At 42.5% G+C, this 25,585-nt stretch overlaps 1 protein-coding gene across 1 annotated transcript in view; it reads left to right on the top strand.

Annotated features, from left to right (window-relative positions):
• Positions 1–25,585, top strand: part of ubr2 (ubiquitin protein ligase E3 component n-recognin 2) — a gene marked incomplete at its 5' end in the record, with an annotated part of 209,586 nt that overhangs the window by 175,144 nt on the left and 8,857 nt on the right. Inside the window, 1 exon segment of the mRNA XM_083650803.1 lies at positions 20,372–20,542. Coding sequence (XP_083506929.1) covers positions 20,372–20,542 — 171 coding nt within the window.

Here is a 25,585-nt window from a genome sequence, read left to right on the forward strand (position 1 = left end):
GTACTGTGCGCTGGAATCGAACACCACTCGAATTTTCTTAGGTTTCTTTGGATGGTACACGCCAAATATTGGCAAGTACCACCGCTCTTCTTCCTCCCTGAGAGGAGGGGCTGGCTCAGCATGGCCATTTTTAAACATCTTGTCCATGAAAATGAGAAAGTGGTCTCTCATTTCAGGCTTCTTCTCAAGGTTGCGCCTGAGAGACATGAGACAAGTCAGTGCCTGGGGCCTGTTGTTGGGGAGCCGTTGACGTGGGCACTTAAAGGGTAATGGTGCTACCCAACTGTTGTTTGCATCTTTCTGTAGTCCCTCTTCCATTATTTTCATGAAAAGAGCATCCTGAATAGAGGGAGCCATTTTGTTGTCCTCTTTGGTTTGCTTAAACACAGTACATCCTAGGTGTTCAGCATCACAGTCTGATATCTCCTCAGAATGTGTTGGAGGATGATGTGTGAGCTGGATGTCGCTGTATTTTTCCTTGACATGGAACACATTGGGGCACGGATTGAAGAGAGTAGGGCGTCCTCGCTCCGTGGTGTTCGTGTAGAAGGCACTGACTGTTAGCGGTTTGTGGATGCTGCCTAGACATACATTGCCTACGATGACCCATCCCAGATCCAACTTCTGAGCATAAGGTAGATTGTGAGGGCCATTCACTTGCTTGCGGACCTTATGTACTCTGATAACATCTCGACCTAAGAGAAGCATAATTGAGGCCTGTGGGTCGATGTCTGGGATGAGATGCGCAACTGAATTTAGGTGTGCATGATGAAGTGCCACATTGGGAGTTGTAATCTCATCTCTGTTATTTGGAATGTCATCACATTCTGATGAGACTGGGTAGTGGGTGCAGACAGTTCCATCCAGAGACTCCACGTTGTATCCACTAGCCCTTCTTCCTGCTGACTCCTTTACTCCAGCACACGTTTTCAATGAGTAAGGAGCACTTGGACTTTGGTCATTGAAGACTTCGAAAAACTGTGAACGAACTAGTGATCTGTTGCTCTGCTCGTCCAGAACCACATACATCTTCACTGCCTTGTCTCTGTGGCCAGCTGGATGTATCTTTACAAGGCATATTTTAGAGCAAGATCGGTCTGTCATATCTCCACCACAGACTTCTGTCCAGGGTGCGGGTCCGGGGTGAAGTGCCGTGTGGTGTCTGTCACTTTTGCATTCATAACATTGAACATTAAATTTACAGTTCTTTGCGATGTGTGAGGATGACGCACAACACTTGAAGCAGACATTGTTCTCTTTTAAAAATGTCTTGCGCTCTCAGGGCTCGACGTTAACTTTTAAAAGTGTTTGCCAGAGGGGCAACCTGGCAAGAGCTTTTGGTTGCCTGAAGAAAAATATGGTTGCCCAATTTTAGTCGCCTTATATTTTGAGTAATTAAGATACTATGCAGTCATAAGCCGGCTTAATAATGACGATGTGACAGAAAAGTAAGTATAATAGTCTATAGTATAGTATAATAGGCCTATTCAGTGTGCGCACTGGGTGTAGTAGTAGTAATAATGATAATAATAATAATAATAAATTTGTGTAATTTCGTTTTCTAAACAAATCTTATTTTTTGTTTTTATAATGCATTTGCACTGAAAGGATTTGTTTAACTAATATTTGTGAACTTTAATTTTCATATATTTTTTTTTAACAGTTGTTCATATTGTGCTTAATTTATTAATTAAAAGCGTTATTGATAATGAAGTAGCTGGAATCAGTATCTGCCGATCACCGATATAACCGATCACCGCGTCGATTGAAGCCTTCTTTTTAGCATGTAGCATTATTATTATTATTATTTTATTATTATTATTATTTTTATTACACTCTCTCTTAAAGACCATTTCAATATTAATCTGAATTGAAGGAGCAACCATTCAGACAGAGGACACAACCTATGTAACAGGGATGCTTTTAGGACCCTGGGGAGTCGTAGAAGCCGGACAGCATCTCCAGCTGTGTTGACTTAGTAATTATCCACAAGCGCACGCGCTCTCTCTCTCCCTCTCTCTCTCTCTCTCTCTCTCTCTCTCTCTCTTGCTCATTGACGCAGCTGCCTGCTGCACAGTCCGTGGAGTTTACAACTCGGACTCTTCTTGGACAGTTCTTCTTATTTCGGGAATTTCAGAATGAGCTGGGCCTCAGCCCTCATGCACACTGCAACTTCAAGATCCATGGCACAAAGAGAGAGAGAGAGAGACTGAGCAGGTGTGTTGTCGGGAGCCGGGAGGGAGGGAGAAAGAGTGAAGTCTGTGAAAGCGGCTACGTAGTCTTCTGTCTCTCCCTCCCTCTCCCTCCCTCCTTCACTCTGTCTCTCCCTCCCCCCGGCTCCCTCATACACACACCTGCTTCGTTCAAAGTGAAGTCTGTCTCTCCGAGAGACAGAGAGGAGTTTAGTCATTTTAGGTGCGCACAGTTAATTGTCTGGAATGTATAGTTAATTGTCTGGAATGCATCTGATCGGCCTGCTTTGATCGGCTATTTTGAGAATGTGATCAAAGCCGATAGAGGCCAAATCGATTGCGGAGCATCTCTAAATAAAATGTCACATATATGTCACTCACAACAAGTATTAAAACATATTTATTTGGTGTATATTTTGCTGTTTGCTGCTGTACATATGTTTTTGCATGTTAAATCGTGGTTGCCCCTGGGGCAACCAAAGGCCAAGAAATGGTTGCCCTATTTTTTTTTTGGTTGCCCGGGGCAACCGGGCAGCCGTTAACTCATTGAGTGCCAGCCACTTTTGGAGAACGGACGCTCCCAGTGCCAGAGTTTCAGAGCGTTTTCAGTGATTTCTCGAGGCCCACAGAATATTGTGTGATATTACCATGTAAACACCGAACACGCAAAAAGAACAAAGAGACTCTATTGTATCATCAGCAAAAAAAAGTTTATTGATACCATTTTCCGTTCTTTAGTTATCAGCCGGAGAAGATAGGTCAAAAACAGCAAATACAGGCATTTCTATCTAGAAGCTGAGATATTCAGCCTTTTGTGAAATGCAGCATTTCAAGCACATTCACTGACTCTAGCTAATATTTTCTGATGTAGTGACGTGGTGTAGTTGTGTGCTGCCCTGGGTGCCCCACCCCCCTCTCCCCCCCTCAGCTACAAACTCCTCCCCACACTAGTAACACACAGCCTCACGCACCCAGCGTCTATTTTCGGAGTGCTTTTTGTGCGCCGCCTCCCAGGCAGCGCGACAAGGAAATGCCAAGCCGGACTGCAGGGAAAGGGTTGGCACTTCGGCGTCGGGTGCTGCCTTTCTGGCGGCTAATCGTGTGAAGAAACTATGCAGACAGACAGACAGAGGCAGAGGAGCTCAGTTGTGTGCGCGGATTGACTGCTGTTGCCAGGCACCGTCAGTTGCAGCCAGAGCAATCTACATGGCTCTGGGCTGCAGCATGAGCGCTTTCTCTTTGATCAGGGGGCTTTTTCAGGCTATATTTCGGACATTTCTCTAATCTGGAGAGCACTGTCGCCACCTGATGAGTCCGTAAAATAGGTTATACAGCTTCAATAGCTACAATATTTGTACAGGAGATGCCTGATGCTTTGATCCACGTCCCACCGTCAAAAAACGCAATTGACGAACATACTCGTCCTTGGCACTCTACGTTACTAAACGAAATGACGAACATACTCGTCCATGGCACTCAATGAGTTAATGTCGAGCCCTGGCTCTTCAATGGGCTTTTCTCTGAATGCGCGGCATTTGCGTAGAGGGTGCGGTTTTTTGTGAATGGGACACAATTTTTCACAGTCATCATATCTCTTTGAGGGCCCACCAGGATCAGAGATGGCTTTTGGAAATATCTCAGTTTTGTGTACAGAGACCTCTCATTGTCTGTTTGGCTTCCAAGCTGTTTTTTCGATTCTGGGAAGCATGTCTGTATGAGAGGCGAAGTCGAAGCTTGGGTCATTTTTAATGCTGGCTTCCTGGCTGACAAAGTCTACAAAGCAGGCAAAGGGAGGATATGGAACATGATTTTGCCGTTTGTAGCATGCACCAACCGATGCCCATTTTTCCTGGAGACCAAACGGGAGCTTCTGCACTATTGGATTGACGCCTCTTGCTGTGTCAAGGAAAGAGAGGCCCGGGAGGTCTCCTTCGGCTTTGGCTGACTCGAGTTCCATGAGAAGATCACTCAACTTTGTTAATTTAGAATAATCTCGATTTGTTATTCTTGGAAAGGCGTCGATACATTTGAAGAGAGCGTCTTCTATCACTTCTGCTGAGCCGTAACATTGTTCAAGTCTGCTCCATATCATTGCCAGTCCTGCTGGATGATTGATGTGTATTGCTCTTATCTGCTCGACATGTTCTGCCGACTCTTTGCCGAGCCACTTAAACAGAAGATCCATCTCTTCACTTGCTGTTAAGTCCAGACCTTCGGTTGCGTTCTGAAAAGAACGTTTCCAGGCTCTGTAGTTCTGAGGTCTGTCATTAAATTGAAGTAAGCCTGTTGCCACAAGCTCACGACGAGCAAAGTATCGCACAAAATCTTTTATGTTGGAGTTGTCATTATTGGAGTTTGGAGACATGGGATAGGGTGTAGTAGCAGCAGCACGATCATTGCTGTTTTGAGGCCTGGGATCCTGCTCAGTAGTAGCATTGTAGTTATCAAACCTAACTTTGCGTGCATTTCTATAGATGCTTCTAACTTGGCTTTTTCTAGCTTTAGGCTTATTTCCTCTTCGGCGTAAGCAAGACGTGCCCTTGCAGCTTCTGCTTTCGCTCTTGCTTTGGCTGCCGCGGACCCAGTTGACGATGCTCTTGAGGATTGGGAAACGCGGGACCGCGTCTTTAATGTAGATGCTTCATCGGACATGGCGTAGTCTGGTTGTGTATCTCTCTAGACACTGCTGTGATAGTCATCCACTGGCTGCGTGTGATGACGTTGTTAGTAGCGTCTGCCAGCTTGCACTGCGTTATCCTGCCCGCTAGAAAGCCGTTGTTTCACTGTGCTGCCCTTGGTATATGTGCTGTATATAACTTGACAGTCAGATAAACGCCTCCCTGACATCAAGACTCTGAAGACAGTTGGTAGCATATGTCCACAGGTTTATTGACATCGCCAGGAAAGGGTGAAACTAAAACACACAAAAAGCATAATCACAATATGCTTGCTTTTTATACAATGTAAATATACACAATGTACTGTAAATATACTCAAATGAATTAAATTGCCTTGTTTTTACTGCTATACATTTTTAACGTATTTATTGCATATTTAACGATAATGTTGCAGTCTCATCATATTTTTTTAACATCATATTTTAACATCTCATCAACTATTTATTCATATTAATTCTCTCCTATGAATTTCAATGACTCAAGTGTACAGCAGTCATTAGCAATAGTAACTCGATGGACTTCTTGCACCAAAGTTCACCAAACTTAACATTGTTACAAAGATAATGACCTGCAATTGTAAATAATAATAAAACAAAGTCATACATACCAACGATGCTATCAAAGGGCAAAGATGTATGCAGATGTCACTGGAAGTTTACTGAACCAAACAAAAGTAGCAGCTTTCTGTGCCATGCGCCTTACTTCCTGATTACTGGTCACATGACATGACAGGATTCTAGCTTCCTGTGACTCTTAAAGGGACCACGACATAATACAGCAAACATGAAACTAAACGAGGCTTGTAGCTTATATTAACTTAATTGTAACAAAACAGTCTGATAAAATTAGGGATGCTCCGATCCACGTTTTTCGCCTCCGATACCGATTCCGATATGTGGGGGTCCTGTATCGGCTGATACCGAGTACCGATCCGATACCAGTGCTTGACATTAACGGCTGTCCAGTTGCCCTTGGCAACCATCAAAAAGAAATTGGCCTGTGGTTGCCTCAGTGGCAACCAAATTTTAACATATAAACAATAGGGACAGCAAACAGCAACATGTGCACCCCAAAATAAACATGTTTCTAATATTCCTAAAACCCTAAATCGATATTAATAAGATGACATCACAGATCACACACAGACTCTCTCTCATCTCCGTCAACTGGCATGGGTTGGTGGTACAATATGGAAATGATTCCTGTCAGAGAATCCTTTGTTGTTTGAAGTTTGATTATTTTCATGAACTGAGTGAACATACAGATATTACAGGGTCTGAAATAAACATAAGCTAATAAATGGTCTTGAGTTTAATGTAGCCTAAATCCAAATATAACAAATATGATGGTTATTTCTGTTATACAATAGCTAAGTACACTGTGTATTGAGATAAGTAACTAACTTTACCTATTTTTTTTTAGCACATATTAACTCATTCTCTGCCAGGGTCATTTCGGTCTGTGTGCTCCCAGTGCCAGGATTTTGAGCATATTTCCTGATCTTCCAGGACCCACAGAATATTCTATGCTAGGAATAAAATTACACAACATATCTCACAATAAAGCAGAGACTCTATTCTTACCCCTTGTAAAAAACTGAAACTCTCCCATGTTTCCTTGTTTAGTTACAAGCAGTGGAAGTTAGCTTGTTTTCACTAAAAATGCCCTCCTTCGGAAGGGAAATATGAGAAAAATAGGTTTTTAGTTTAGGACACCGTTTCAAGCAGAACTCTCTTTTGAGCCTCTCTCTCTCTCTCTCTCTCTCTCTCTCTCTCTCTCTCTCTCTCTCTCTCTCTCTCTCTCTCTCTCTCTCTCTCTCTCTCTCTCTCGAGTCTCACACACACGCACACAGGAATCACAGGCAGCTGCTCAATGGCCGCAAATGCTGCTCAATGCACAAATGGCCGCTCATGATCGTCACTCACTAACGGACTCTGTTTACTGCTAAATGGGTGACTATACTATAAATACTAAACGTGATTTAGCGGGTTTCTTTCATCAGTTTGACTTGAAACAATGTCACAGGCTGGGAAAGGGTCTGATCTAATGTAAACAAGCAAAACATGAAAGTACGTCCGAGTACGTCCTTGGCACAGAACGCCATTGTAAAAAGTACGTCCGAGTACGTCTTTGGCAGAGAATGAGTTAACAGATTGTCTTAAGGGAGAGTAATAAACATTTCAACTGTCTCCATACACCAATAAAGCCATACAGAATTAGGCTACTATTATTAGCACACAATAATCAACATTAGCCTGACCAGCACTGATAATAACGTAAGGTAACTTCATCTGAAAAGTAGGGTACTTAAACCGTCAGTCAATTGAGCAAGACGTCGGCAAGTAGGCTATGCTAAACAAACAGAATGAGGTAGAATTATTCACAACAGAAATATCACAGCTTACATGTAGGCTATGTCCTCACGCAAACTTCAGGGTTATAGATAGACAGTCCTTATTATTGTCTCTGGACAGCGTTTCACCACATACGAGCATGCAACAGCTGCTGCTCGTTAAAGATCGTTAACTAGCTGCGGAGTTGGAGTTGCTCTTAATCAAGCAGGGCTGCGGCAGGGAGATGAGAGAGGGAGAGAGAGGGTCCGTGTGTGATGTCACCTTATCAACTGGGCAGCTGTTAATGTCGAGCCCTGTGTCAAACTGGTTGGTGTAGCTAGCGTGAAATACCTCCAAATAGGTGATCCTTTGGCGGTTATGGAGGCAGCAGATTTCTCTATTTTCAATTTTCAAGCCTACATCAGCTTGTTTGGAAACAGCCAGGCAGGCGTGCTGAGCATGTTGCTAGTGTATGACGTCACACGCTGCACACATAGAATTAGAGTGAATAGAATGGCCCCTATGGATCGGTCTATGGATCGGGCCATTTGCCACCGATACCCGATCTAGAATTTTGTGCTATATCGGGGCCGATACCAGTATCGGATCGGCGCATCCCTAGATAAAATCAATGGGAAACTCACTTCCGGCCGGGCAAGATACTGTATGTCACGTGAATGCTGCTTAGTTTCACATATGGATTAACTAGCCAGCCAGTAGCCAGCCAGCTAACTTTGCTTTGTGTACTTTCTTCACTGAGACAGAAACGAAAATGTAAAGACTGGGAAGGGAAGGACAAGATGATGAGACAGAGAAAAAAGAGAGAGGTGCAGAGGCTGCACTGTTTAGCACATTATAGGATCACTAGCATTATAATGTCACTGCTCAACAAAAACAATGTAAGCTAATTACCACATCAGAGATGTTCTTTGGTAGTTATCGCTACAGTTACAGGCTCAATTTAACAACACAAGTCAAGTCAAGTTTATTTGTATAGCACATTTCATACACAGAGGCAATTCAAGGTGCTTCACATAAAATGGTTGACACAAGAAAATAAAAGAATAAAAGGATAAAATATACATTTAAAAGCATCACAACAGAGAAAGAGCATAAAAAGTGCATTAAGCGACAGGCGCAGCAGTTAAAAATGTCCATAACCTTTATAATAGTTGGACTGTAACCTTTATAGGCCACACACATCTCCTAAAAAACAGCTGTCACCAGGTAAAAGCGACGGTAAACATACAAGTCTTTAATCTATTTTTAAAAGTAAGTAAAGTTGGGGCAGATCTGAGGTCTTCAGGCAGTTTGTTCCAGCTAGCAGAAGCGTAGTGGGTGAATGCGGCCTTCCCATGCTTTGATTTGATCCTAGGGACAGTTAGTAAGCCAGACCCTGCTGACCTGAGAGGTCTATAGTCTAGCAGCAAGTCCTCAAAAAAGGCTTTAGTGTTTGAGATACCCCTACCCGAGGTAGAACAAATGACAACAATGATTTTTCTGATCTTTAGGGTCTCCCATTAATGAAATTGATTGTTGTCAAAAAAAAAATGGGGGAAAAAATGTTTTTTTGGCTGTTCTTTAGAACTACCCCAATCCCTGAAAAAGAGCCAAATTACCGTAAATTCCGGACTATAAGCCGCACCGGTGTATAAGCCGCACCTGCAAAGTTGACTATTTTTTTCTTATATAAGCCGCACCGGACTATAAGCCGCGGGTGTTTTAATGGTATTTTTTTTTTATTTATTTTTTTTGTGTTTTAATGTTTAACTCATTGAATGCCATGGACGTCCTTCGACGTCCAATTAAATAGTGACGTAGAGTGCCACGGACGTCCTTCGACGTCCAATGCGTTTTTTGACGGTGGGACGTCGATCAAAGCCTTCCGCAGCTCCTGTACAACTATAGTAGCTATTGGAGGTCTATAACCTATTTTACAGAACCCTTAGGTGGCGACAGTGCTCTCCAGATTACAGAAATGTCAGGAATACACAGCCTAAAATAGCCTTGATGAAAGAGAACCCGCTCATGCTGCACTCCAGAGCCATGTAGATTGTTCTGGCTGCAACTGACGGGGGCTGCGAACACAGTCAATCCGCGCACACAACTGAGTCCTTCTGCCTCTGTCTGTCTGTCAGCATAGTTTCTCCACATGATTAGCCGCTAGAAAAGCAGCAGCGCGACACTGAAAAGCCAAACCTTTCACTGCAGTCCGCGTGTGGCTTCTCCATGTTGCGCTGCCTGGGAGGCGGCGCTTCCCAGGCTTCCTAGACGCTTGGTGCGAGGCTGTGTGTTACTAGTGTGGGGAGGAGTTTTCAGCTGAGGGGGGGGAGGGGGGGTGGGGCACGCAGGGCAGGACACAACTACACCACATCACTACATCAGAAAATATTACCGTATCTAGAGTCAGTGAATGTGCTTGAAATGCTGCATTTCACAAAAGGCTGAATATCTCAGCTTATAATTTGAAATGCCTGAAAACGCTGAAAACAACCTATCTTCTCCGGCTCATAACTAAAGAACGGAAAATGGTATCAATAAACTTTTTTTTGCTGATGATACAATAGAGTCTCCTTGTTCTTTTTGCGTGTTCGGTGTTTACATAGTAATATCACACAATATTCTGTGGGCCTCGAGAAATCACTGAAAACGCTCTGAAAACTCTGGCACTGGGAGCGTCCGTTCTCCAAAAGTGGCTGGCACTCAATGAGTTAATTACCATATGTAAGGGTTCATGCACAGAGGGGATTGTCGGGAAAGAGATGGCTGTTTGAGGAAGCTCCCATTTATTAACATTTCAACAAAACAACATAACACAACACCACCTGTGTTGTTTTTTACAGTGCACACAGTGTCATACAGTGTCATACAGTGTGGTGAAAAGAGGGCAAGAGAGGAAATTAAAACTTATTATAGTTATATAGGATTTATAGTTAGAAAGAGTGCTAAAAAAGAGAGATTTTTTTTTTTTTTTTTTTTTTTTTTGTGAAAAAATCCATAGATAAGCCGCACCGTTATATAAGCCGCAGGGGCCAAAAAAGGCCAAAAAACGGGGAAAAAGGTGCGGCTTATAGTCCGGAATTTACGGTAGGCCAGTCCGAATAGGGGAAAGGTGACAAAAAAGCCAATAACTTGAGAATGCTCACTCTTTTGCTAGACTACTAGACGGTTCGTAGCGTGGGAGCAATTCAGCGATGTACTTTGGGCCTAGGCCGTTAAGTGATTTGTAGACTAGTAACAGTATTTTAAAATCTATTCTATGACACACGGGCAACCAGTGTAAGGACTTGAGGACTGAAGTACGGTAATATGATCAGCTTTCTTAGTCCTTGTTAGAACCCTAGCAGCAGCATTCTGAATGAGCTGGAGTTGCCTAAGTTCTTTTTTGGAGAGACCAGAGAAAAGGCTATTACAGTAGTCTAAGCTACTTTAGATGAAGGCGTGAATTAGTTTTTCTAGATCCTGTATGGACATGTAGCCCCCCAGCAAGCACGGACAGACCCGGACGAATCGAGAGAGCCCAATCGGGGCCAGCTCAAAACAGTCATATCACGACGAGTCAGATCTGGCCCAGATTATCACTGTATAATCACTATTCAACTAATTTCACTCACCAGTCAACACTGAAATATCCATGAGGATAACTAGATGGTTGCAATCAATCACGTATTTCTCAGCCTGGGCTATTTATTTATCCAAAATCCGAGTGATCAGCACTTGCATATGGACAATCTGCGCTGATTAACAAACTGTTCATTCGTGGAGGTGGAACTATGAGGAGATGAATTGTGGGGGAATCCTGCAATTGTCTGCAATGTGTTTCGGGTTCTTTTTACACAGATTGTAGACGGTTACACTGTGATGTCCGATCCACAAAGACTTGACACCAACGTTTTAAATATAAAACAAGTTTCTGCCATAATCCTACGGTATAGGCTATATTCGTGTCTCGTATAGCCTGGGTAAACAAACGTTATAGGCTGGTGGTGACACTTGTCAATTTTGAGGGAACCCTCAATGATTCTTCGAGATTAAGGTTTGAATTAAATTAGCATTCGTTTTTATTAAAACTGTCCCAACTCCATGGATGTTATACCGGTATAAAAAGAACAAGGGGTCCATATTTTGAAATGGTAGGCTATATTACTCCAACGTACAGCAGATTATTTCAGCAAACAGGTAGCGTAGTGGTAGAATAGCCGTCCCGTAAATTGTAGATCCCGAGTTCAAATCCCACACAGGGTACTATTATATTTTTTGAAAATGTAGCATACATTTTTAATCTGGACATAATTATAGCTTTATGTATAAAGCTGCTGAATATACACTGTGTACATAGCAGAATAACTGAACATGCCCATTCATGGTAACGGTCATATTTCGACCTCAGCTTGACGTTCCCGCGTAGATGTCTAAATCATCCCCAAACCGGCTGTGATTTGGCCACGTCCTGGACGTCACTGAAAGATGTCATCACAACGTTATCATGACGTAATTTTTCTTGCTGGCCCCTAATTCTTGCTATATTTTTAAGATGATAAAAAGCTGATAGACTTAATGTGGGAGTTAAAGTTGAGATCAGAATCAATAATAACGCCAAGATTTTTAACTTGATCCTTTGGCTTCAGGGATAGAGAGTCAAGGCGTGCAGTGATTTTAAGCCTTTGTTCTTTGGGACCGAAGACGATCACCTCTGTTTTGTCTTTGTTTAGCTGGAGGAAATGCTGGCACATCCAGTTATTTATTTGGTCAATGAGGTCACCTGAGGAAAGAGTTATATACAGCTGAGTGTCGTCTGCATAGTTATCATAAGCTATTTTGTTTTTTTGCATAAATAGGCCTAGAGGGAGTATATAATGGTTGAATAGAACGGGCCCCATAATTAGGGATGTTCGATATTGGCTTTTTTACCGATATTCGATATCCGATAATGTCCAACTCTTAATTTCCGATACCGATATCAACCGATATCAACCGATACCGATATAAGTGGGGCTTTTTTTCCACCAAAATTTCACGTAACAAGTTACATAATGTAGCTTAATGTAGCTGAAGAGTTTAATATATAATATGCATGTTGTGTTAAAGTTGTAAGTGTTAGAGAAGCGAGCTTGTGACCAGAAGGTCGTCGGTTCAATCCCCGGGACCGGCAGGATAAATCTGGGTGGGGAAAGTGAAAAGGCAGCGCCCCTCCCTCATTACCACCACTGAGGTGCCCTTGAGCAAGGCCCTTAACCCCAACCGCTCCAGTGGAGCTGCTCAGTGGCCAACAGATCAGACTGTGGTTGTACTGGTCAGCTTCCAGGTATGAATGTGTGTGTGAATGTGAACAGGGCACTCCTGAAAAAGAGAGCATTGCTCTCAGTGAGACTCCCCCTGTATTTAAAAAAAAAAAAAAAAAAATCGGCATGAAAACCGATACCGATATTTTCCGATATCGATTTTTTTATGCTAATATCGGCCGATAATATCGGTAGGCCGATAATATCGGTAGGCCGATAATATCGGACATCCCTACCCATAATGGATCCTTGAGGCACCCCACATGTCATAGTAGTTAGGTCAGATGAGTAATTGCCAATGGAAACTAAGTACTTCCTGTCTTGGAGATAGGACCTGAACCACTGGAGGACCATACCCCATAGCCCAACACAGTTTTCCAGCCTGTCCAATAATATTGAGTGGTCAACGGTGTCAAACGCAGCGCTAAGATCCAATACCACTAGAATCGATTTTTTTTCTTGAGTCTGAGTTCATTCTAATGTCATTTATGACTTTAGTAAGTGCGGTTTCGGTGCTGTGATGGGGGCGGAAGCCTGATTGGAGTTTATCTAGGAGATTGTTTGAGGTTAGGAATCTATTGAGTTGCAGGTAAACAACATTTTCAATTATTTTGCCTATAAAGGCAAAATTATACAAAATTAAACAATTAGATTAGACAGATAGACAGATTGTCTGTAGTTGGGGGTAACTCATTACAAAAGTAACATATTACATGTAATATATTACTTTTAGCAGTAACTCAGTAATATAACTTATTACTTAAAGGATTTCAGTAATATTATATCAGTTACTTTGTCAAGTAACTCAAGTTACAAATTGAGTTACATTTTATTAAATCAAAGCACATATTTAAAAAAGATACAATAATTTCCTAATCAAACTGTGTGTTTTTATGCAAATAACCACTATAGATGACAATAACAAAGGCAATGGCAGGGGTTCAAGCCTTGCGCAAATTGAACACCTAATAGTCCTTGAGGCAAATTTGTAGAGTAGGTTCAGGTGAACATGTGGAAAGAAGTTGCTTGAAAATTGAAGAAACAGCCCGGGAGTTACAAATGGGTGTGAAGTTATAGCATATTTTGTGTTAAGCCACGCCCACTTTTCAGATCTGTGGCGCCCCCTTTTGGTCAAATTGCGAAATAGCATGCCAGAATTGCCATTCCAGATAAAGCTGAGAAGTTTGCAACTGATGATGCGAATGGACTTGATTTACGGCTATTACATGCTTAGACCATAGACCCTGCCCAATTTCACCAATGATGACAAAACTTCTGATTTTGACTAGGACATCCTCCTTGATATATCTGCCAAGTTTCGCGATCATTGGACAAACAGGTGCGGAGTTACGGCCTTTTTTGTGTTAAGCCATGCCCATTTCTGGGGTTTATGGCGCCCCCTTTTGGTCGAATCGCATGCATGGTCTATGATGGTCCCCGAACATCTCCAGCAAGTTTCGTGGAGATTCGTTCATCTCTCATGAAGTTATGACAATTTAGCTGTGAGGCCACGCCCTCTCACAACTTTAACGATCAATATCTCCGAAACTAAGGTAGATTTCAAAAATCCAAAAATCACGATTGTAGAGCTTGCTCCCTAGATGCTTCCTGGCGATTTTGGTGTAAATCTGTCCAACGGTCTAGGAGATGTCAAAAATGTGTTTTCCAAACTTTTCCAAATATCTCAAAAATTTTCCAGGCGGTCCTTGAGGCAAATTTGTAGAGCAGGTTCACCTGAACATCTGGAAAAAAAAGTTTGAAAATCGGACCCACGGCGTGGAAGTTATGGCCTTTAACGTAAAACCGTCGATTATAGCACCACCTTCAGGCCGATTAAAAAAATCTTTCTTGAGCAGCTACCAGCCAACAATATCTGTCATTGGGCCAAATTTCAGGTCTCTGCCATTTACCAACTCACGGGAATTTGCGTTGAGGCAGATGAACAAGAACGACAAGAATAATAAACCGGCACAAAAACAATAGGGTTTCAGCCCCTTCAGGGCTTGAACCCCTAATAATAACATTTAGAACTTTGTATTTTTTACACTGACTTCAAGGTGGTTAAAATTATTTTTCGGGATGGTTCCGGGGCGGCAATGTCATTCTGCTGCTGCTGTTGTTTTGGTAAAAGTAATGCAAAAGTAGTGTAATAAGTAACGAGTTACTCTACACAGAAAGTAACATTGTAAAGTAACTTATTACTTTCAAATGAAAGTAACTAGTAATATGTAGTATATTACATTTTGAAAGTAACTTGCCCAACACTGGTAGTTACTGATTACTGATGTATCACAAACATAATTATAGTGTGATATATGTGACCTGCTCTATAAAAGTCAGTCACATTGACCCCAAAATACATTTTGAGTTTTCACTGTTGGAAAGGGGAGAATGTAAGCTTTGTGGGGATATCAATATTATCTTTGTAGTCCAAAGATTGAGGCAGATACACCCCTTTATGTCTTGACTGTTTCCAAACTATGTTTTTGAGAAAAACAGCCTCAAAGTTTGACGTCAATTCTGAGACATCAACATATTTTCTTGAAGTTGTCAGCATGTGCATGCATGCCCACACGCCACGTCGGATTTGGCTGTAAATTTGTATGGCGGTGTGTTATGATTCTGGGAAGGTCATGGGAATGTCATGGAAACCAGTAAAAAGAAATAGTCCGCACAATGGAATAAATGGCTGCCGGTCAGTTTAATAACGTTTCGACCAAGAGATCTTCATCAGGATGCTGATGAATCTCAATCTGACAGACAGGCAGACATACAGACTGTCACTGGACCTCACAGCCTGCCAATAAAACTTCCCTGACAGATGAAAATAAACACTTTTCCCCAGTTTTTCCCCCACACAAATGCACCAGCTCAAAATCCAAAGTGAACGGTGATCAAGCTATAGTATGCAGAAAATGTTCATTCATAATTTTAAGTGACAAGGGGGGGAGAGAGAGAGACTGGGCAGACGGGTTGCCATGTTCGTTATCGAGCAGATCTTTAAGAGGTTAAAACGTTACATAAACAGCCCAAACTAGTCTAAAATAACAAACCAATAGCAAAACTCCACAGTACAACCCTGACAAACCTTAGAAACAGTGTTTTAAACCGTAGAGTAGTAATAATATAGCCTACCATCTACAAGTACTACTTACAAAGCCGGCAGCGTGGGGAGCACGAGGCAGCAGCAGTCAGAGAGTGAGAACGCAGAGAGCAGCAGGCTGTGTCAGCGCGGTATAGTTTCAGTTTTGTCACCCTACCTTCAAGAGCTTTTAAAAGTATATTTAGTGGTCAAATTTCACAATAATATTTACACAAAATGAAAGCCAAGGCTTTATTTTACTATAATTTGATGAAACCCCAAAACAGCAGAAATAAATATTTTCTGATAAAATCGTGTTTCACCACAAACGGGGCAGTGCGACAAGCGACTGATTTGGTCAGAGCAGGTCACATATATACAGTAGTATTATTGTATAAATGTTGTATTATTATTACACACATTTTTCTTATGTTTATGTACCGTTTGCGACATCTGTGATTCAAATCCAAAATGATGCAAACTCAACCACAAAGATGAAATGGAGATTGGAATAATGTAGGGATGCACGATATATCGGCAACGACAATCATATCGGTATCGGCCGATGTTGGTCATTTTTTAACATATCGGTCATATCGGTATCGGTCAGATGTTGCAATGTTAATATCGGTTATCATTATCAGCCAAATTCTTCACATTGTTTTTTTTGTTTTTTAATAATGCAGTAAATCTATGATTTATGGGCTTTTCCAAAGGCTTTGCAAATAAAGAAATGCATAACTTTTTCAAATTCAGTGTTAACATGTGTTTTTCAGTATGTACAAAATGTGATGATCATAAAAATGTGGTTTTATACAGATCATATCGACATCGGTAAATATCGGTTATCGGCCATAACAGCAATGTTAACACATTCACTGCCAGACGTTTTTTTTTTTACTGTAGTTAGCTTCTGCCAGAGGGTTTTTTTGAGGATTCTGGCTCATCTTTCAAGACCCGAGGATTCTTTTCTGCTAAGATTTTGTGAACACACAATATCTCAAAAGAACTAATAGAATGTGTGCTTTCTCTGTCTAAAAGAGTTAGTTTGTAGAGTTAGTAGTTATGTAAGCATTAGCAGTTGAATACAGCATGGTTTCAGCGTCAGAAAAATTATTCAGAGATAAACGGCTTTTTGTGAAATTCGATAGAACAGTCACTTTAACCATTCATTTTTGGCATCAGTAAGAGTCAGACATCTAAACAATAGTTTTGAACAGTAATTTCCTCCATAACAGCAGGAAACCCCCCTCTGCTTCCAACTCCTCCCTCCGTGTGTGTTCTCCTCCTGCCTCCCTGGCTCTCCAGCGGGCGTGTCACAACGAAGTTGCTGCTGCCTGGCTGCTGCCTGTTTGCGCGGCCGCTGTTTGAGGAAGTCTGGGTGGACTCGCTCGTTTCGTGGAGTTTTGGTTGAGAGCTTTGATGCGATTCTGGTCATATTTATGCTGCGTGTTTCAAAGTGTGCATCCAATCTATTCTTGGAACCCCCCACCGTTGCCACCGCTGTGCATCAGCGCGAAAGTGAAAGCGTTTTCGCCATCAATTTTACAGTATGAGAACGGCTTCCTCGCGCTTTTCCCTCCAGTTTTGGGTCGCCTCTTTCTACTGTGGAGAGACATGTCGACACTCAGTGGGTCGGTAAAATAGATTATACACATTCAATCCCTCCAATTCTGGTGTAGGAGACGTAAAAGGGTTAGATCAACGTCCCACCGTCAAAAAAAAAAAAATCGATTTTTTTTTTACGTGTTAACACGTCGTTGGCAGTCAACAGCTGGATTCTGAAAACGTGTTAACACGTCATTGGCAGTGAACGTGTTAATATCGGTTATCGGCATCGGCCAAAATTTTCATATCGGTGCATCCCTAGAATAATGACACAACATACAAGCTGCTGTGTGTCTGCACGTGCGTGCGTGTTAAAGAGGCACTAAGCTAAGAAGACTTGATGCACTTTGTTGTAGGCTACATTGTTTCATAGTTGTAACATTTTGTGAAACGGACACTACAATCCATAGTTCCTGCGTTTTGCCTTTTTGAGGGTATTTTTTCTAATTCAATTACACAGATATCATTGTTGCACAGATGTATCGTATAGATTAGAGGTTTTCAAAGTGGGAGGCGGGCGTCCTCAGGGGGCTCCAAGCAATTTCAGGGGAGGCTCAGAGAATGGAAGTGATACAGTAGTTTGGGGGAATTTTACAGTTTTTCCTAATTTCCACACCTGCACGCATGCAGACCGTGGCCAGTGAAATATTGTCTCTGCATTTATCCCACCCAGGCTTTCCCTTCCTCCGGGGGGCAGCCAGGAGCAGTGGGAGCTTTCTTGTGCTTGAGCAGAACTAGTGTAAATTGAAATGCACAGTGGCTAATTAGCTGCTGTAATGAAGAATAGAGCTAAATTAACCGTGTTGAGGATGTTGGGAGGGAATGGGTTGAATCCTTGTGCAGCTCACGTGATATGGGGGATTCCCAGAGCTGCAGCTCCGCCTGCTATTGGTCCGTGATCGGCAAGCTGCGCAATCACTGGACAGGTGATTTGTCAATCGCCCCCTTTTCTATTATCTATTTTACTCCAAACGGGTGAGTTATATAAAAAAAATTGCCCCCCTACAGGTGTTATGAAAAGGTGAAATTAGCTATATAGACCAAAACCGTGTTTCGCCCCTCACTGGAAAGATGTTTAATCCTGTTACAAAGTCAGGCATTTTAACATGGGGGGGGGTGCCAACTGCCCCCGATGCCTAGTGGCCATTCGAGGAACTACAGCATTTCAATTCACTTCCATCAGAGGGAAGCCGGGGGGATTGGCCACTGGTAACGGCCACCGTAGCAGCACTCAGCCAGGGACTTGTGAGTATCCCCACACCTGCCTTGTGCCTCACACCTTGCGCAACTCCAGATTAGAAGTCATCCATCCGCCCAAGATTCAAGATTCAAGTTTATTATTTGTCCCCGAAGGGCAATTTGTGTGCAGCAGATATAAAAAGCATAGCGAATACATGAAAAAACAAAACATGAACAAATTAAAACAAACATGGAGCATGGCAGCAGTTTTCCAGCAGAAAAAGGATCAAGTAAACACAGGATAAAAGTAAAATAAAAACAAAATAAAAACACACCTCAAGGGATCTGTACGATGTACTTAAAAGTAGTAAAGACACGTACAATGTACTTAAAAGTAGTAAAAGACACGTACATGAACTTAAAAGTAATAAGAGTCCAGGACTATTTGAGCTCACATAAATAGGTAGGTAAAAAATAAATAAAGATATATCTCGAATATAAAATATATAAAGAATATTTGTAGCAGCAATACCTACCTAAGAAGAGAGACAAGGAGAGAGAGTGCATCATCTCCTCCGCCCAGCAGCGTTTAAGCTGCACGAGAGACAGAGAAAAGAGAGCGAGACAGAGAGAGAGAGAGAGTGCACTATCTCCTCCTCTCAGCAGCATTTAAAGCTGTGATGGAAACAGGAACGAAAGACAATTTATATCTGTTTTTCGTAGCCCTCGGAACCTTTAGCCGAAGGCCCGAAGGGAGCAGCACATACTCTGGGCAGAGAGGATGAGTATCGTCCATGCGAATGGACATGGCCTTTTTAAGCACCTGTTTGTTAAAAATGTGGTCCAGGCTACTAAAATTTACTCCGGCTATTTTAGATGCCGCTCTCACGATCCTCCCGAGAGAGGTTCTCCCTTGAATACCAAGGTTTCCATACCAACAGATAATAGAGAATGAGATTACAGACTCGATATAGGCACAATAAAATAGTTTCATCAGAGTCCTGTCAACCTGGAATCTAGCAAGCTTCCTTAGGCAAAAAAGACGTTGTTGACCTTTTTTGCACAGCATTTCACAGTTTAGATCGAACTTCAACTTGCTGTCAAAAATAGTGCCAAGATATTTATAATTGGTCACCAAGTCTACTGGTTGCCCATGGACAACACTGTTCTGGGGAACTGGGGAGGATCGTCTAAAATCAACACAGATCTCTTTAGTCTTTGAGACGTTAAGTTGGAGGAAGGCTTCTTCACACCAGGACAGAAAATCATTTAAAACCTGGCCATGACCGACCTCATCCCCATCAAGCAGGCTGACAATAATGGAATCATCAGCGTACTTGATGATGAATCTGTCGGCATGACGGCTAAAACAGTCATTTGTATACAGAATATACAAGAAGGCAGACAAAACACACCCTTGTGGTGAGCCGGTCGAGGATGTTAAGAAGCTGGACAGAGTTCCGTTTACTCTTACTTGTTGTGATCTATTTGTAAGGAAGTCCAAGATCCATCCAACAAGACCTGCGTCTAAGCAAAAAAGGCGTACAAGTTTCTCAACCAAAATGTGAGGCTGGATCGTGTTGAACGCTGAAGAAAAATCTACAAAAAGCAGCCTGGCGTGGTTCCCACTGCCTTCTAAGTGCTTACAGACAAGGTTGAGTAGGGTAGCTGTGGCGTCTTGTACACCTCTCTGTGCTCTATACGCAAACTGAAAGGGGTCGAGCATGTGCTCAGTTTTTGCTAGGAGCTCTGCTTTAACTAGCTTTTCAAATTGCTTCATACCCAGAGCCAGAGCTCAGCCTCCCGCACACCTTCAGGCTCCTTTTCCCCCAGAGAGGTGATGTTTCATGTCCCCAAAGCCAGCCTCTGCTGTCTGGGTCTGCTCCCCCTGATGGTGGGTCTGTGGGATGGAGAAGTGTCCATGTTTCTTATTTGGGTGATGCCTAACCGGGCTCTGTGGCTAGCCCTGCAACCTGTCTGTAACCTGCATGTCTGTCTATCTATAACCTGTCTGTAGGTGTCCTCGGTCTGGAGCAGATAAGTCCAGAGCTCCCACCCTCTGTCTGGTCTGTGGAGAGATGCTCTGCTCTCAGAGTTACTGCTGTCAGACGGAGGTGGAGGGAGAAGACGTAGGAGCTTGCACCGCCCACAGTGCCACCTGTGGAGCAGGCCTGGGACTGTTTCTCAGGTACTGCACCTACTACTCTATTACTGCACCCAATACTCTATCTGCTATCTATTTACACACACACACACACACACACTAGGGTGACCACATCCCAGCAAACCAAATGTGGGACACGTTACCAATGCTCAGTAGGGCACTTGCCACTCACCTGGAGCTACAAGCCCAGTACACAATCGAGGTGAGAAATCCCTTCCAGCCGCTTGAAATAGAGGAGAATGCCACTGACTGCTACCAGCGCTTCATAGAGGCCAACACCGAAGCTATGAAGTGTCTGCCAAAGAGAGGAAACATTAAGACGACCCTCATCTCTCAACATCTAGATGTCGTTGCGGCACAAAGCACTATTAATGAGTGCTAGAGAGAGTCTGGCAGGAGCATGTCAGTAGAGCACTGAAATAAGATCAAAGCTGCCAAGTCCAACCTCTATACCATCTACGATCCGCTCAAGGAGGAAGAGTCCAAAACCGACAACTACCGCGGCATCACCCTTACCTGTAGTCTGGCCAAACTTTACAACAGGCTTATCCTTAACAGGATAAGGGAGGCCATCGACCCCAGACTCAGGCCCAATCAAAATGGTTTCCCGGAGAAACGCACCACAGTTTTGCAGATCCTTGCTCTACGAAGCATCATAGAGGAGGGGAAAAAAGAACAACCTGCCAGCTGTATTGACATTCATCGACTTCTAGAAGGCATTCGACTCCGTACACCGGGGGAAATGCTAAAAATCCTGAAGGCTTATGGAATCCCCCCTCGTCGTCTTGGAGCCATAGAGGCCACCTACAATAACCCAACAGCATGTGTTGTCTCCCCAGCTGGTGAGACAGAAACCTTTGAGTTGTTTGCAGGAGTCCTGCAAGGCAACACTCTAGCTCCCTTCATCTTCATCATGGTCCATGAATAGGCCCTCCGGCAACCTGTCAAGGACCATGAAGACTTGGGATTCACCATCACACCAAGGAAGTCCAGAAGAGTTGGCCCAGTACAGCTAACTGATCTGGACTTTGCAGACGATATCGCCTTAATGTGAGACGAAATAGCAGATGCTCAAGAACTTCTGCCAAGAGTGGAGACAGAGTGTGCGTCCGTGTAGTGTAGCGGTAGATTCCCTGCCTACCAACACAAGTTTTACCTCCGGCTTGGTCGGGCGTCCATACAGGCACGATTGGCTGTCTGTAGGTGGGAAGTCAGATTAGGGTTATGTGTCTTGATTGCTGCACGAGCGCCTCCTGTCCAGGGCAGAAGGGAACTGGTGGGAATAGCGTGATCCTCCCACGTGCTACGTCCTGCCGGTGAAGCTCCCCGCTGTCAGGGGAAAAGAAGCAGCTGGCAACTGCGCATGTGTTGGAGGAAGCATGGTGCTAGTCTACGGCTCTCCCCAGATCGGCAGAGGGGGGGCAGCAAGGGGAAATCGGCCAAGTACAATTAAGGAGAAAATGGGGGGGGGGGTGCAATAAAGTGCAATAAGGTAGGACTGCACCTTAATGCCAAGAAAACTGAATACATGGCCAACAACACACTGGACCATGCCCCTTTGAGGACCGTCCCTCATGAAAAAGTACTACTGAATCACTACTCATCACTACTACACAATATCTACACAAAACCTACTGTTCCACTACTTTATTGCTATTGAGATGTGTAGTGATTTTAGTAGTAATGAGTAGAGAATTGGCCCCTTTCACTACTGGTGATTACTACATAATGACTATTTAAATCACTGCATGATTACTACTTAATTACTTCTGTCTCACTATTTAGCTTTTGGGAAATGACTATACAAACACTAGTCATCCCTTCACATTTATTATTGAATTACCACACAATATTTACACATTTACTGCTCTATGCCTTCACAATCCCTATAGAATTACTACATCCTTCTGTATGTGTAGTGTTTTATCACTACTGATCACTATTGGGTTTCTTCTCATTTCTACACAAACCCTTTAGAATTACTATTGAATCACTGCATGATTATTACTTAATTACTTCTGTCTTACTATTTAGCTTTTGGGAAATGACTACATAAAAACTATTAATTCCTTCACATTTATTATTTAATAGGGTTGTGGCGATTCACTTATCTCCCGATTCGATACTATCACGATTCTTGGGTGCCGATTCGATTTATATTGCGATTCTTAAGTATTGCGATTCTACGATTATTGCGATTCGATATTACGATTTATTGCGATTTTTGTTTATTTTTTTCTTTTCTTTTTTCAGTTTGTTTGCTTTTTTACACTAGATTAGAACATGGGAAAAGTTGAATCATACACTAGAGACTGTATATTATATATCATGAGTAGGGCTGGGCGATATAGTTAAAAACAGGGGCGGACTGGGATCATAATTCAGGCCGGGCATTAGATACCAAGCAGGCCAGGCCGATATGGGCCAACGCGCGTGAAATTTGGGCCGTTTGAAGCCAGATTTGGGCCGTTTGAAGTCCAATTTTACAATGAGATGCACCCACTTTAACCCTGAAGTGTACCGGTAATTATTACTTCAGACTAACTAATAAAGTACATAAAACCACTAGTAAACCAGTAGGCGGCGCCTAGCCTGCTGTTCAGTGAGTGGCCTGACTGCAAGCACCCAAATTTTTTTTTTTTTTTTTTTTTTTGCGATTATCGATTCTGGAATAAAAGATCGATCCAAAAAGTCGTGACATTAAAAATTGCGATACTTAGGTGAATCGATTTTTTCCCCCACCCCTATTATTTAATTACTACACAATGCTTGCACATTTACTGCTCTATGCCTTCACAATCCCTATAGAATTACTACATGCTTCTGTATGTGTAGTGTTTTAGCACTACTGATCACTATTGGGTTTCTTCTCATTTCTACACAAACCCTTTAGAATTACTATTGAAAACTGACACATTTGCTACTACCGTAGTTGCCTATTCACTATCATGCTATATTATCATGCATATAAATTATTCTTATCAAACAAGAATGAGCATACACAAGCATTATTTCAAATACATTTATTAAATTGACTGAATTTTGTCTTACATGTATTTACACTTTAACAAATCATGTATAGCATTACTTATCTTATTTTAATTTAACTTTGTCTTGACGATCTTCAGAACATCTTTTTTGCTGCAGCTATTCCCCATCATGTAACCTATGACAAATGCACAGAACAGCCACCTGTATGTGGGAATATACCAACAGTATATCCAACAATATCTGATAGTGTAGAAAAGGTAAATTTGGTGAAGTGAACACAGGCTAACATTAGCTTTAGCTAGCTAAAACACCATGCTAGACTTGATTGTGGTTTAGGAAAATGCCTTCTACTTACAGTTATTGTGTCATCGCTATCACAGTTGGATTCACTGTATTGAGTCTCTTTCTTGCTCAAACTGCTCTGCTTGACATCTCTATTTAGTTTACAGCATTGAAAAAGAAACATTTAGCAGTTGTCATGAACTCTGTCTAGTTTGGTCTTGTAATTTCCTTGTGTGCTGCTTCCCTCCACACCTGTCCTCAATGTTGCCTCGTTAGCCCTGCATGTGTATTGTTACTGTAGTGTTGTGACTACATATTCACTATACAAGCAAGTCGTAGAACCTCTATATGATTACTATTAGGCCGGGAGCCAGCCCCACTCCTCACTATCTTTTCTGCTACCTTTTTTTCACTATGATTTCCTGTTATCTTATACCTTGGGCCATCTCAAGGTGTAGGGACACCGTTCAGCTCGGGGCCGTTTGGTCTCAGGGGCCCAAAACCATGACAAAAATCATGTACCGGTAAATGCAAATAATAAGGTACTGCAATGGCATAAATAGTCATGCATACATGAAATTTTGCAGGAAGTATGCTGGAACATAGGGGGAAGTAGCAAAATAAGGTGCTGGGGCTTGCTGCAATTCTATTTTAAAATTTCACCCACAAAAATACAAAAGAATACTGTCTGTTTTACAAATTCTCCTCAAAAATCATTATTTTCCAGCACTTTATAGTGAACTTCCTCACTTGTATTTAGAAAACTGCCCCCAAGTTCATAAGCTTCAATTTGGGCACAAGAGGAACTTCCTACCTCAAAAATTACACTTGCTGTGGCCACAATTCTGCACTATACCTCAAATCAGAGAAAACAGCATTTTCAGTCACTGCAGTCGTCCAGGTGATGTGGAAAGGATGTTCACTTTTTCATAAAAGCATGAAACTTGGTCTACTTGTACAGTTTGGGGCTCTGAACATTTTCAGAAAGAGAGCCATCTTGCCAATGGCATTTGTTGGGCAATTTGCATAATTCGCATCATTAGCATTAACATTCTCACATATTCATACTCAAATTTCAGCAACTGATTGTGCAATTTGGACAATATTGGAGTGGTTTTGGGGTTATTGGGGATACTTTTATTTATTTAGTTTTTGGGCCCCTGAGACCAAACGGCCCCAAGTTGAACGGTATCCCTACACCTTGAGATGGCCCAAGATATAAGATAACATGTAGCAGAAAACATCCTGAGGAGTGGGGCTGGCTCCCGGCCTATATTTAAATGCCTGTGTAGTGAAGCAGCAGTGTTTTAACAGCTTTTTTACTACTAACACCAAGTAGCAAACTTCTCTGCTTGATTACTACTGAAAACACTACTGTTTTGTTGCAGAACCATTCCTACATGTCACTACATAGCACACACCTAAATGTGTGCAGTAGTGGTACTGCACACATTTTTGTGTAGTGATTCAATCGTACTTTTTCATGAGGGGTGGAAGGAGCCCCATTCATGTGAGTCTACATGTATGACTTTAAATATCTCCATGCACGCATGGAGAGCTCAGAGGGAGAGGATAAAGGTGTGACGAGCGCTCGTGTGGAAGGCGCTCAACGACACCAGGAGGATCTGGACCTCAAATCTATCCCGGGGGCTCAAGAAGAAGATCTTTGTCGCTACCATAGCGACCATACTGCTCTATGGGTGCGAGACATGGACCCTCTCCAAGGCCACATCAATATCTAGCGATGGATGCTACACACAGATGCTGCGAATGGCATTTAACATTTTCTGGAAA

Source organism: Poromitra crassiceps (genome assembly GCF_964638095.1).
Source record: "Poromitra crassiceps genome assembly, chromosome: 14".
NCBI lineage: Eukaryota > Metazoa > Chordata > Actinopteri > Beryciformes > Melamphaidae > Poromitra > Poromitra crassiceps.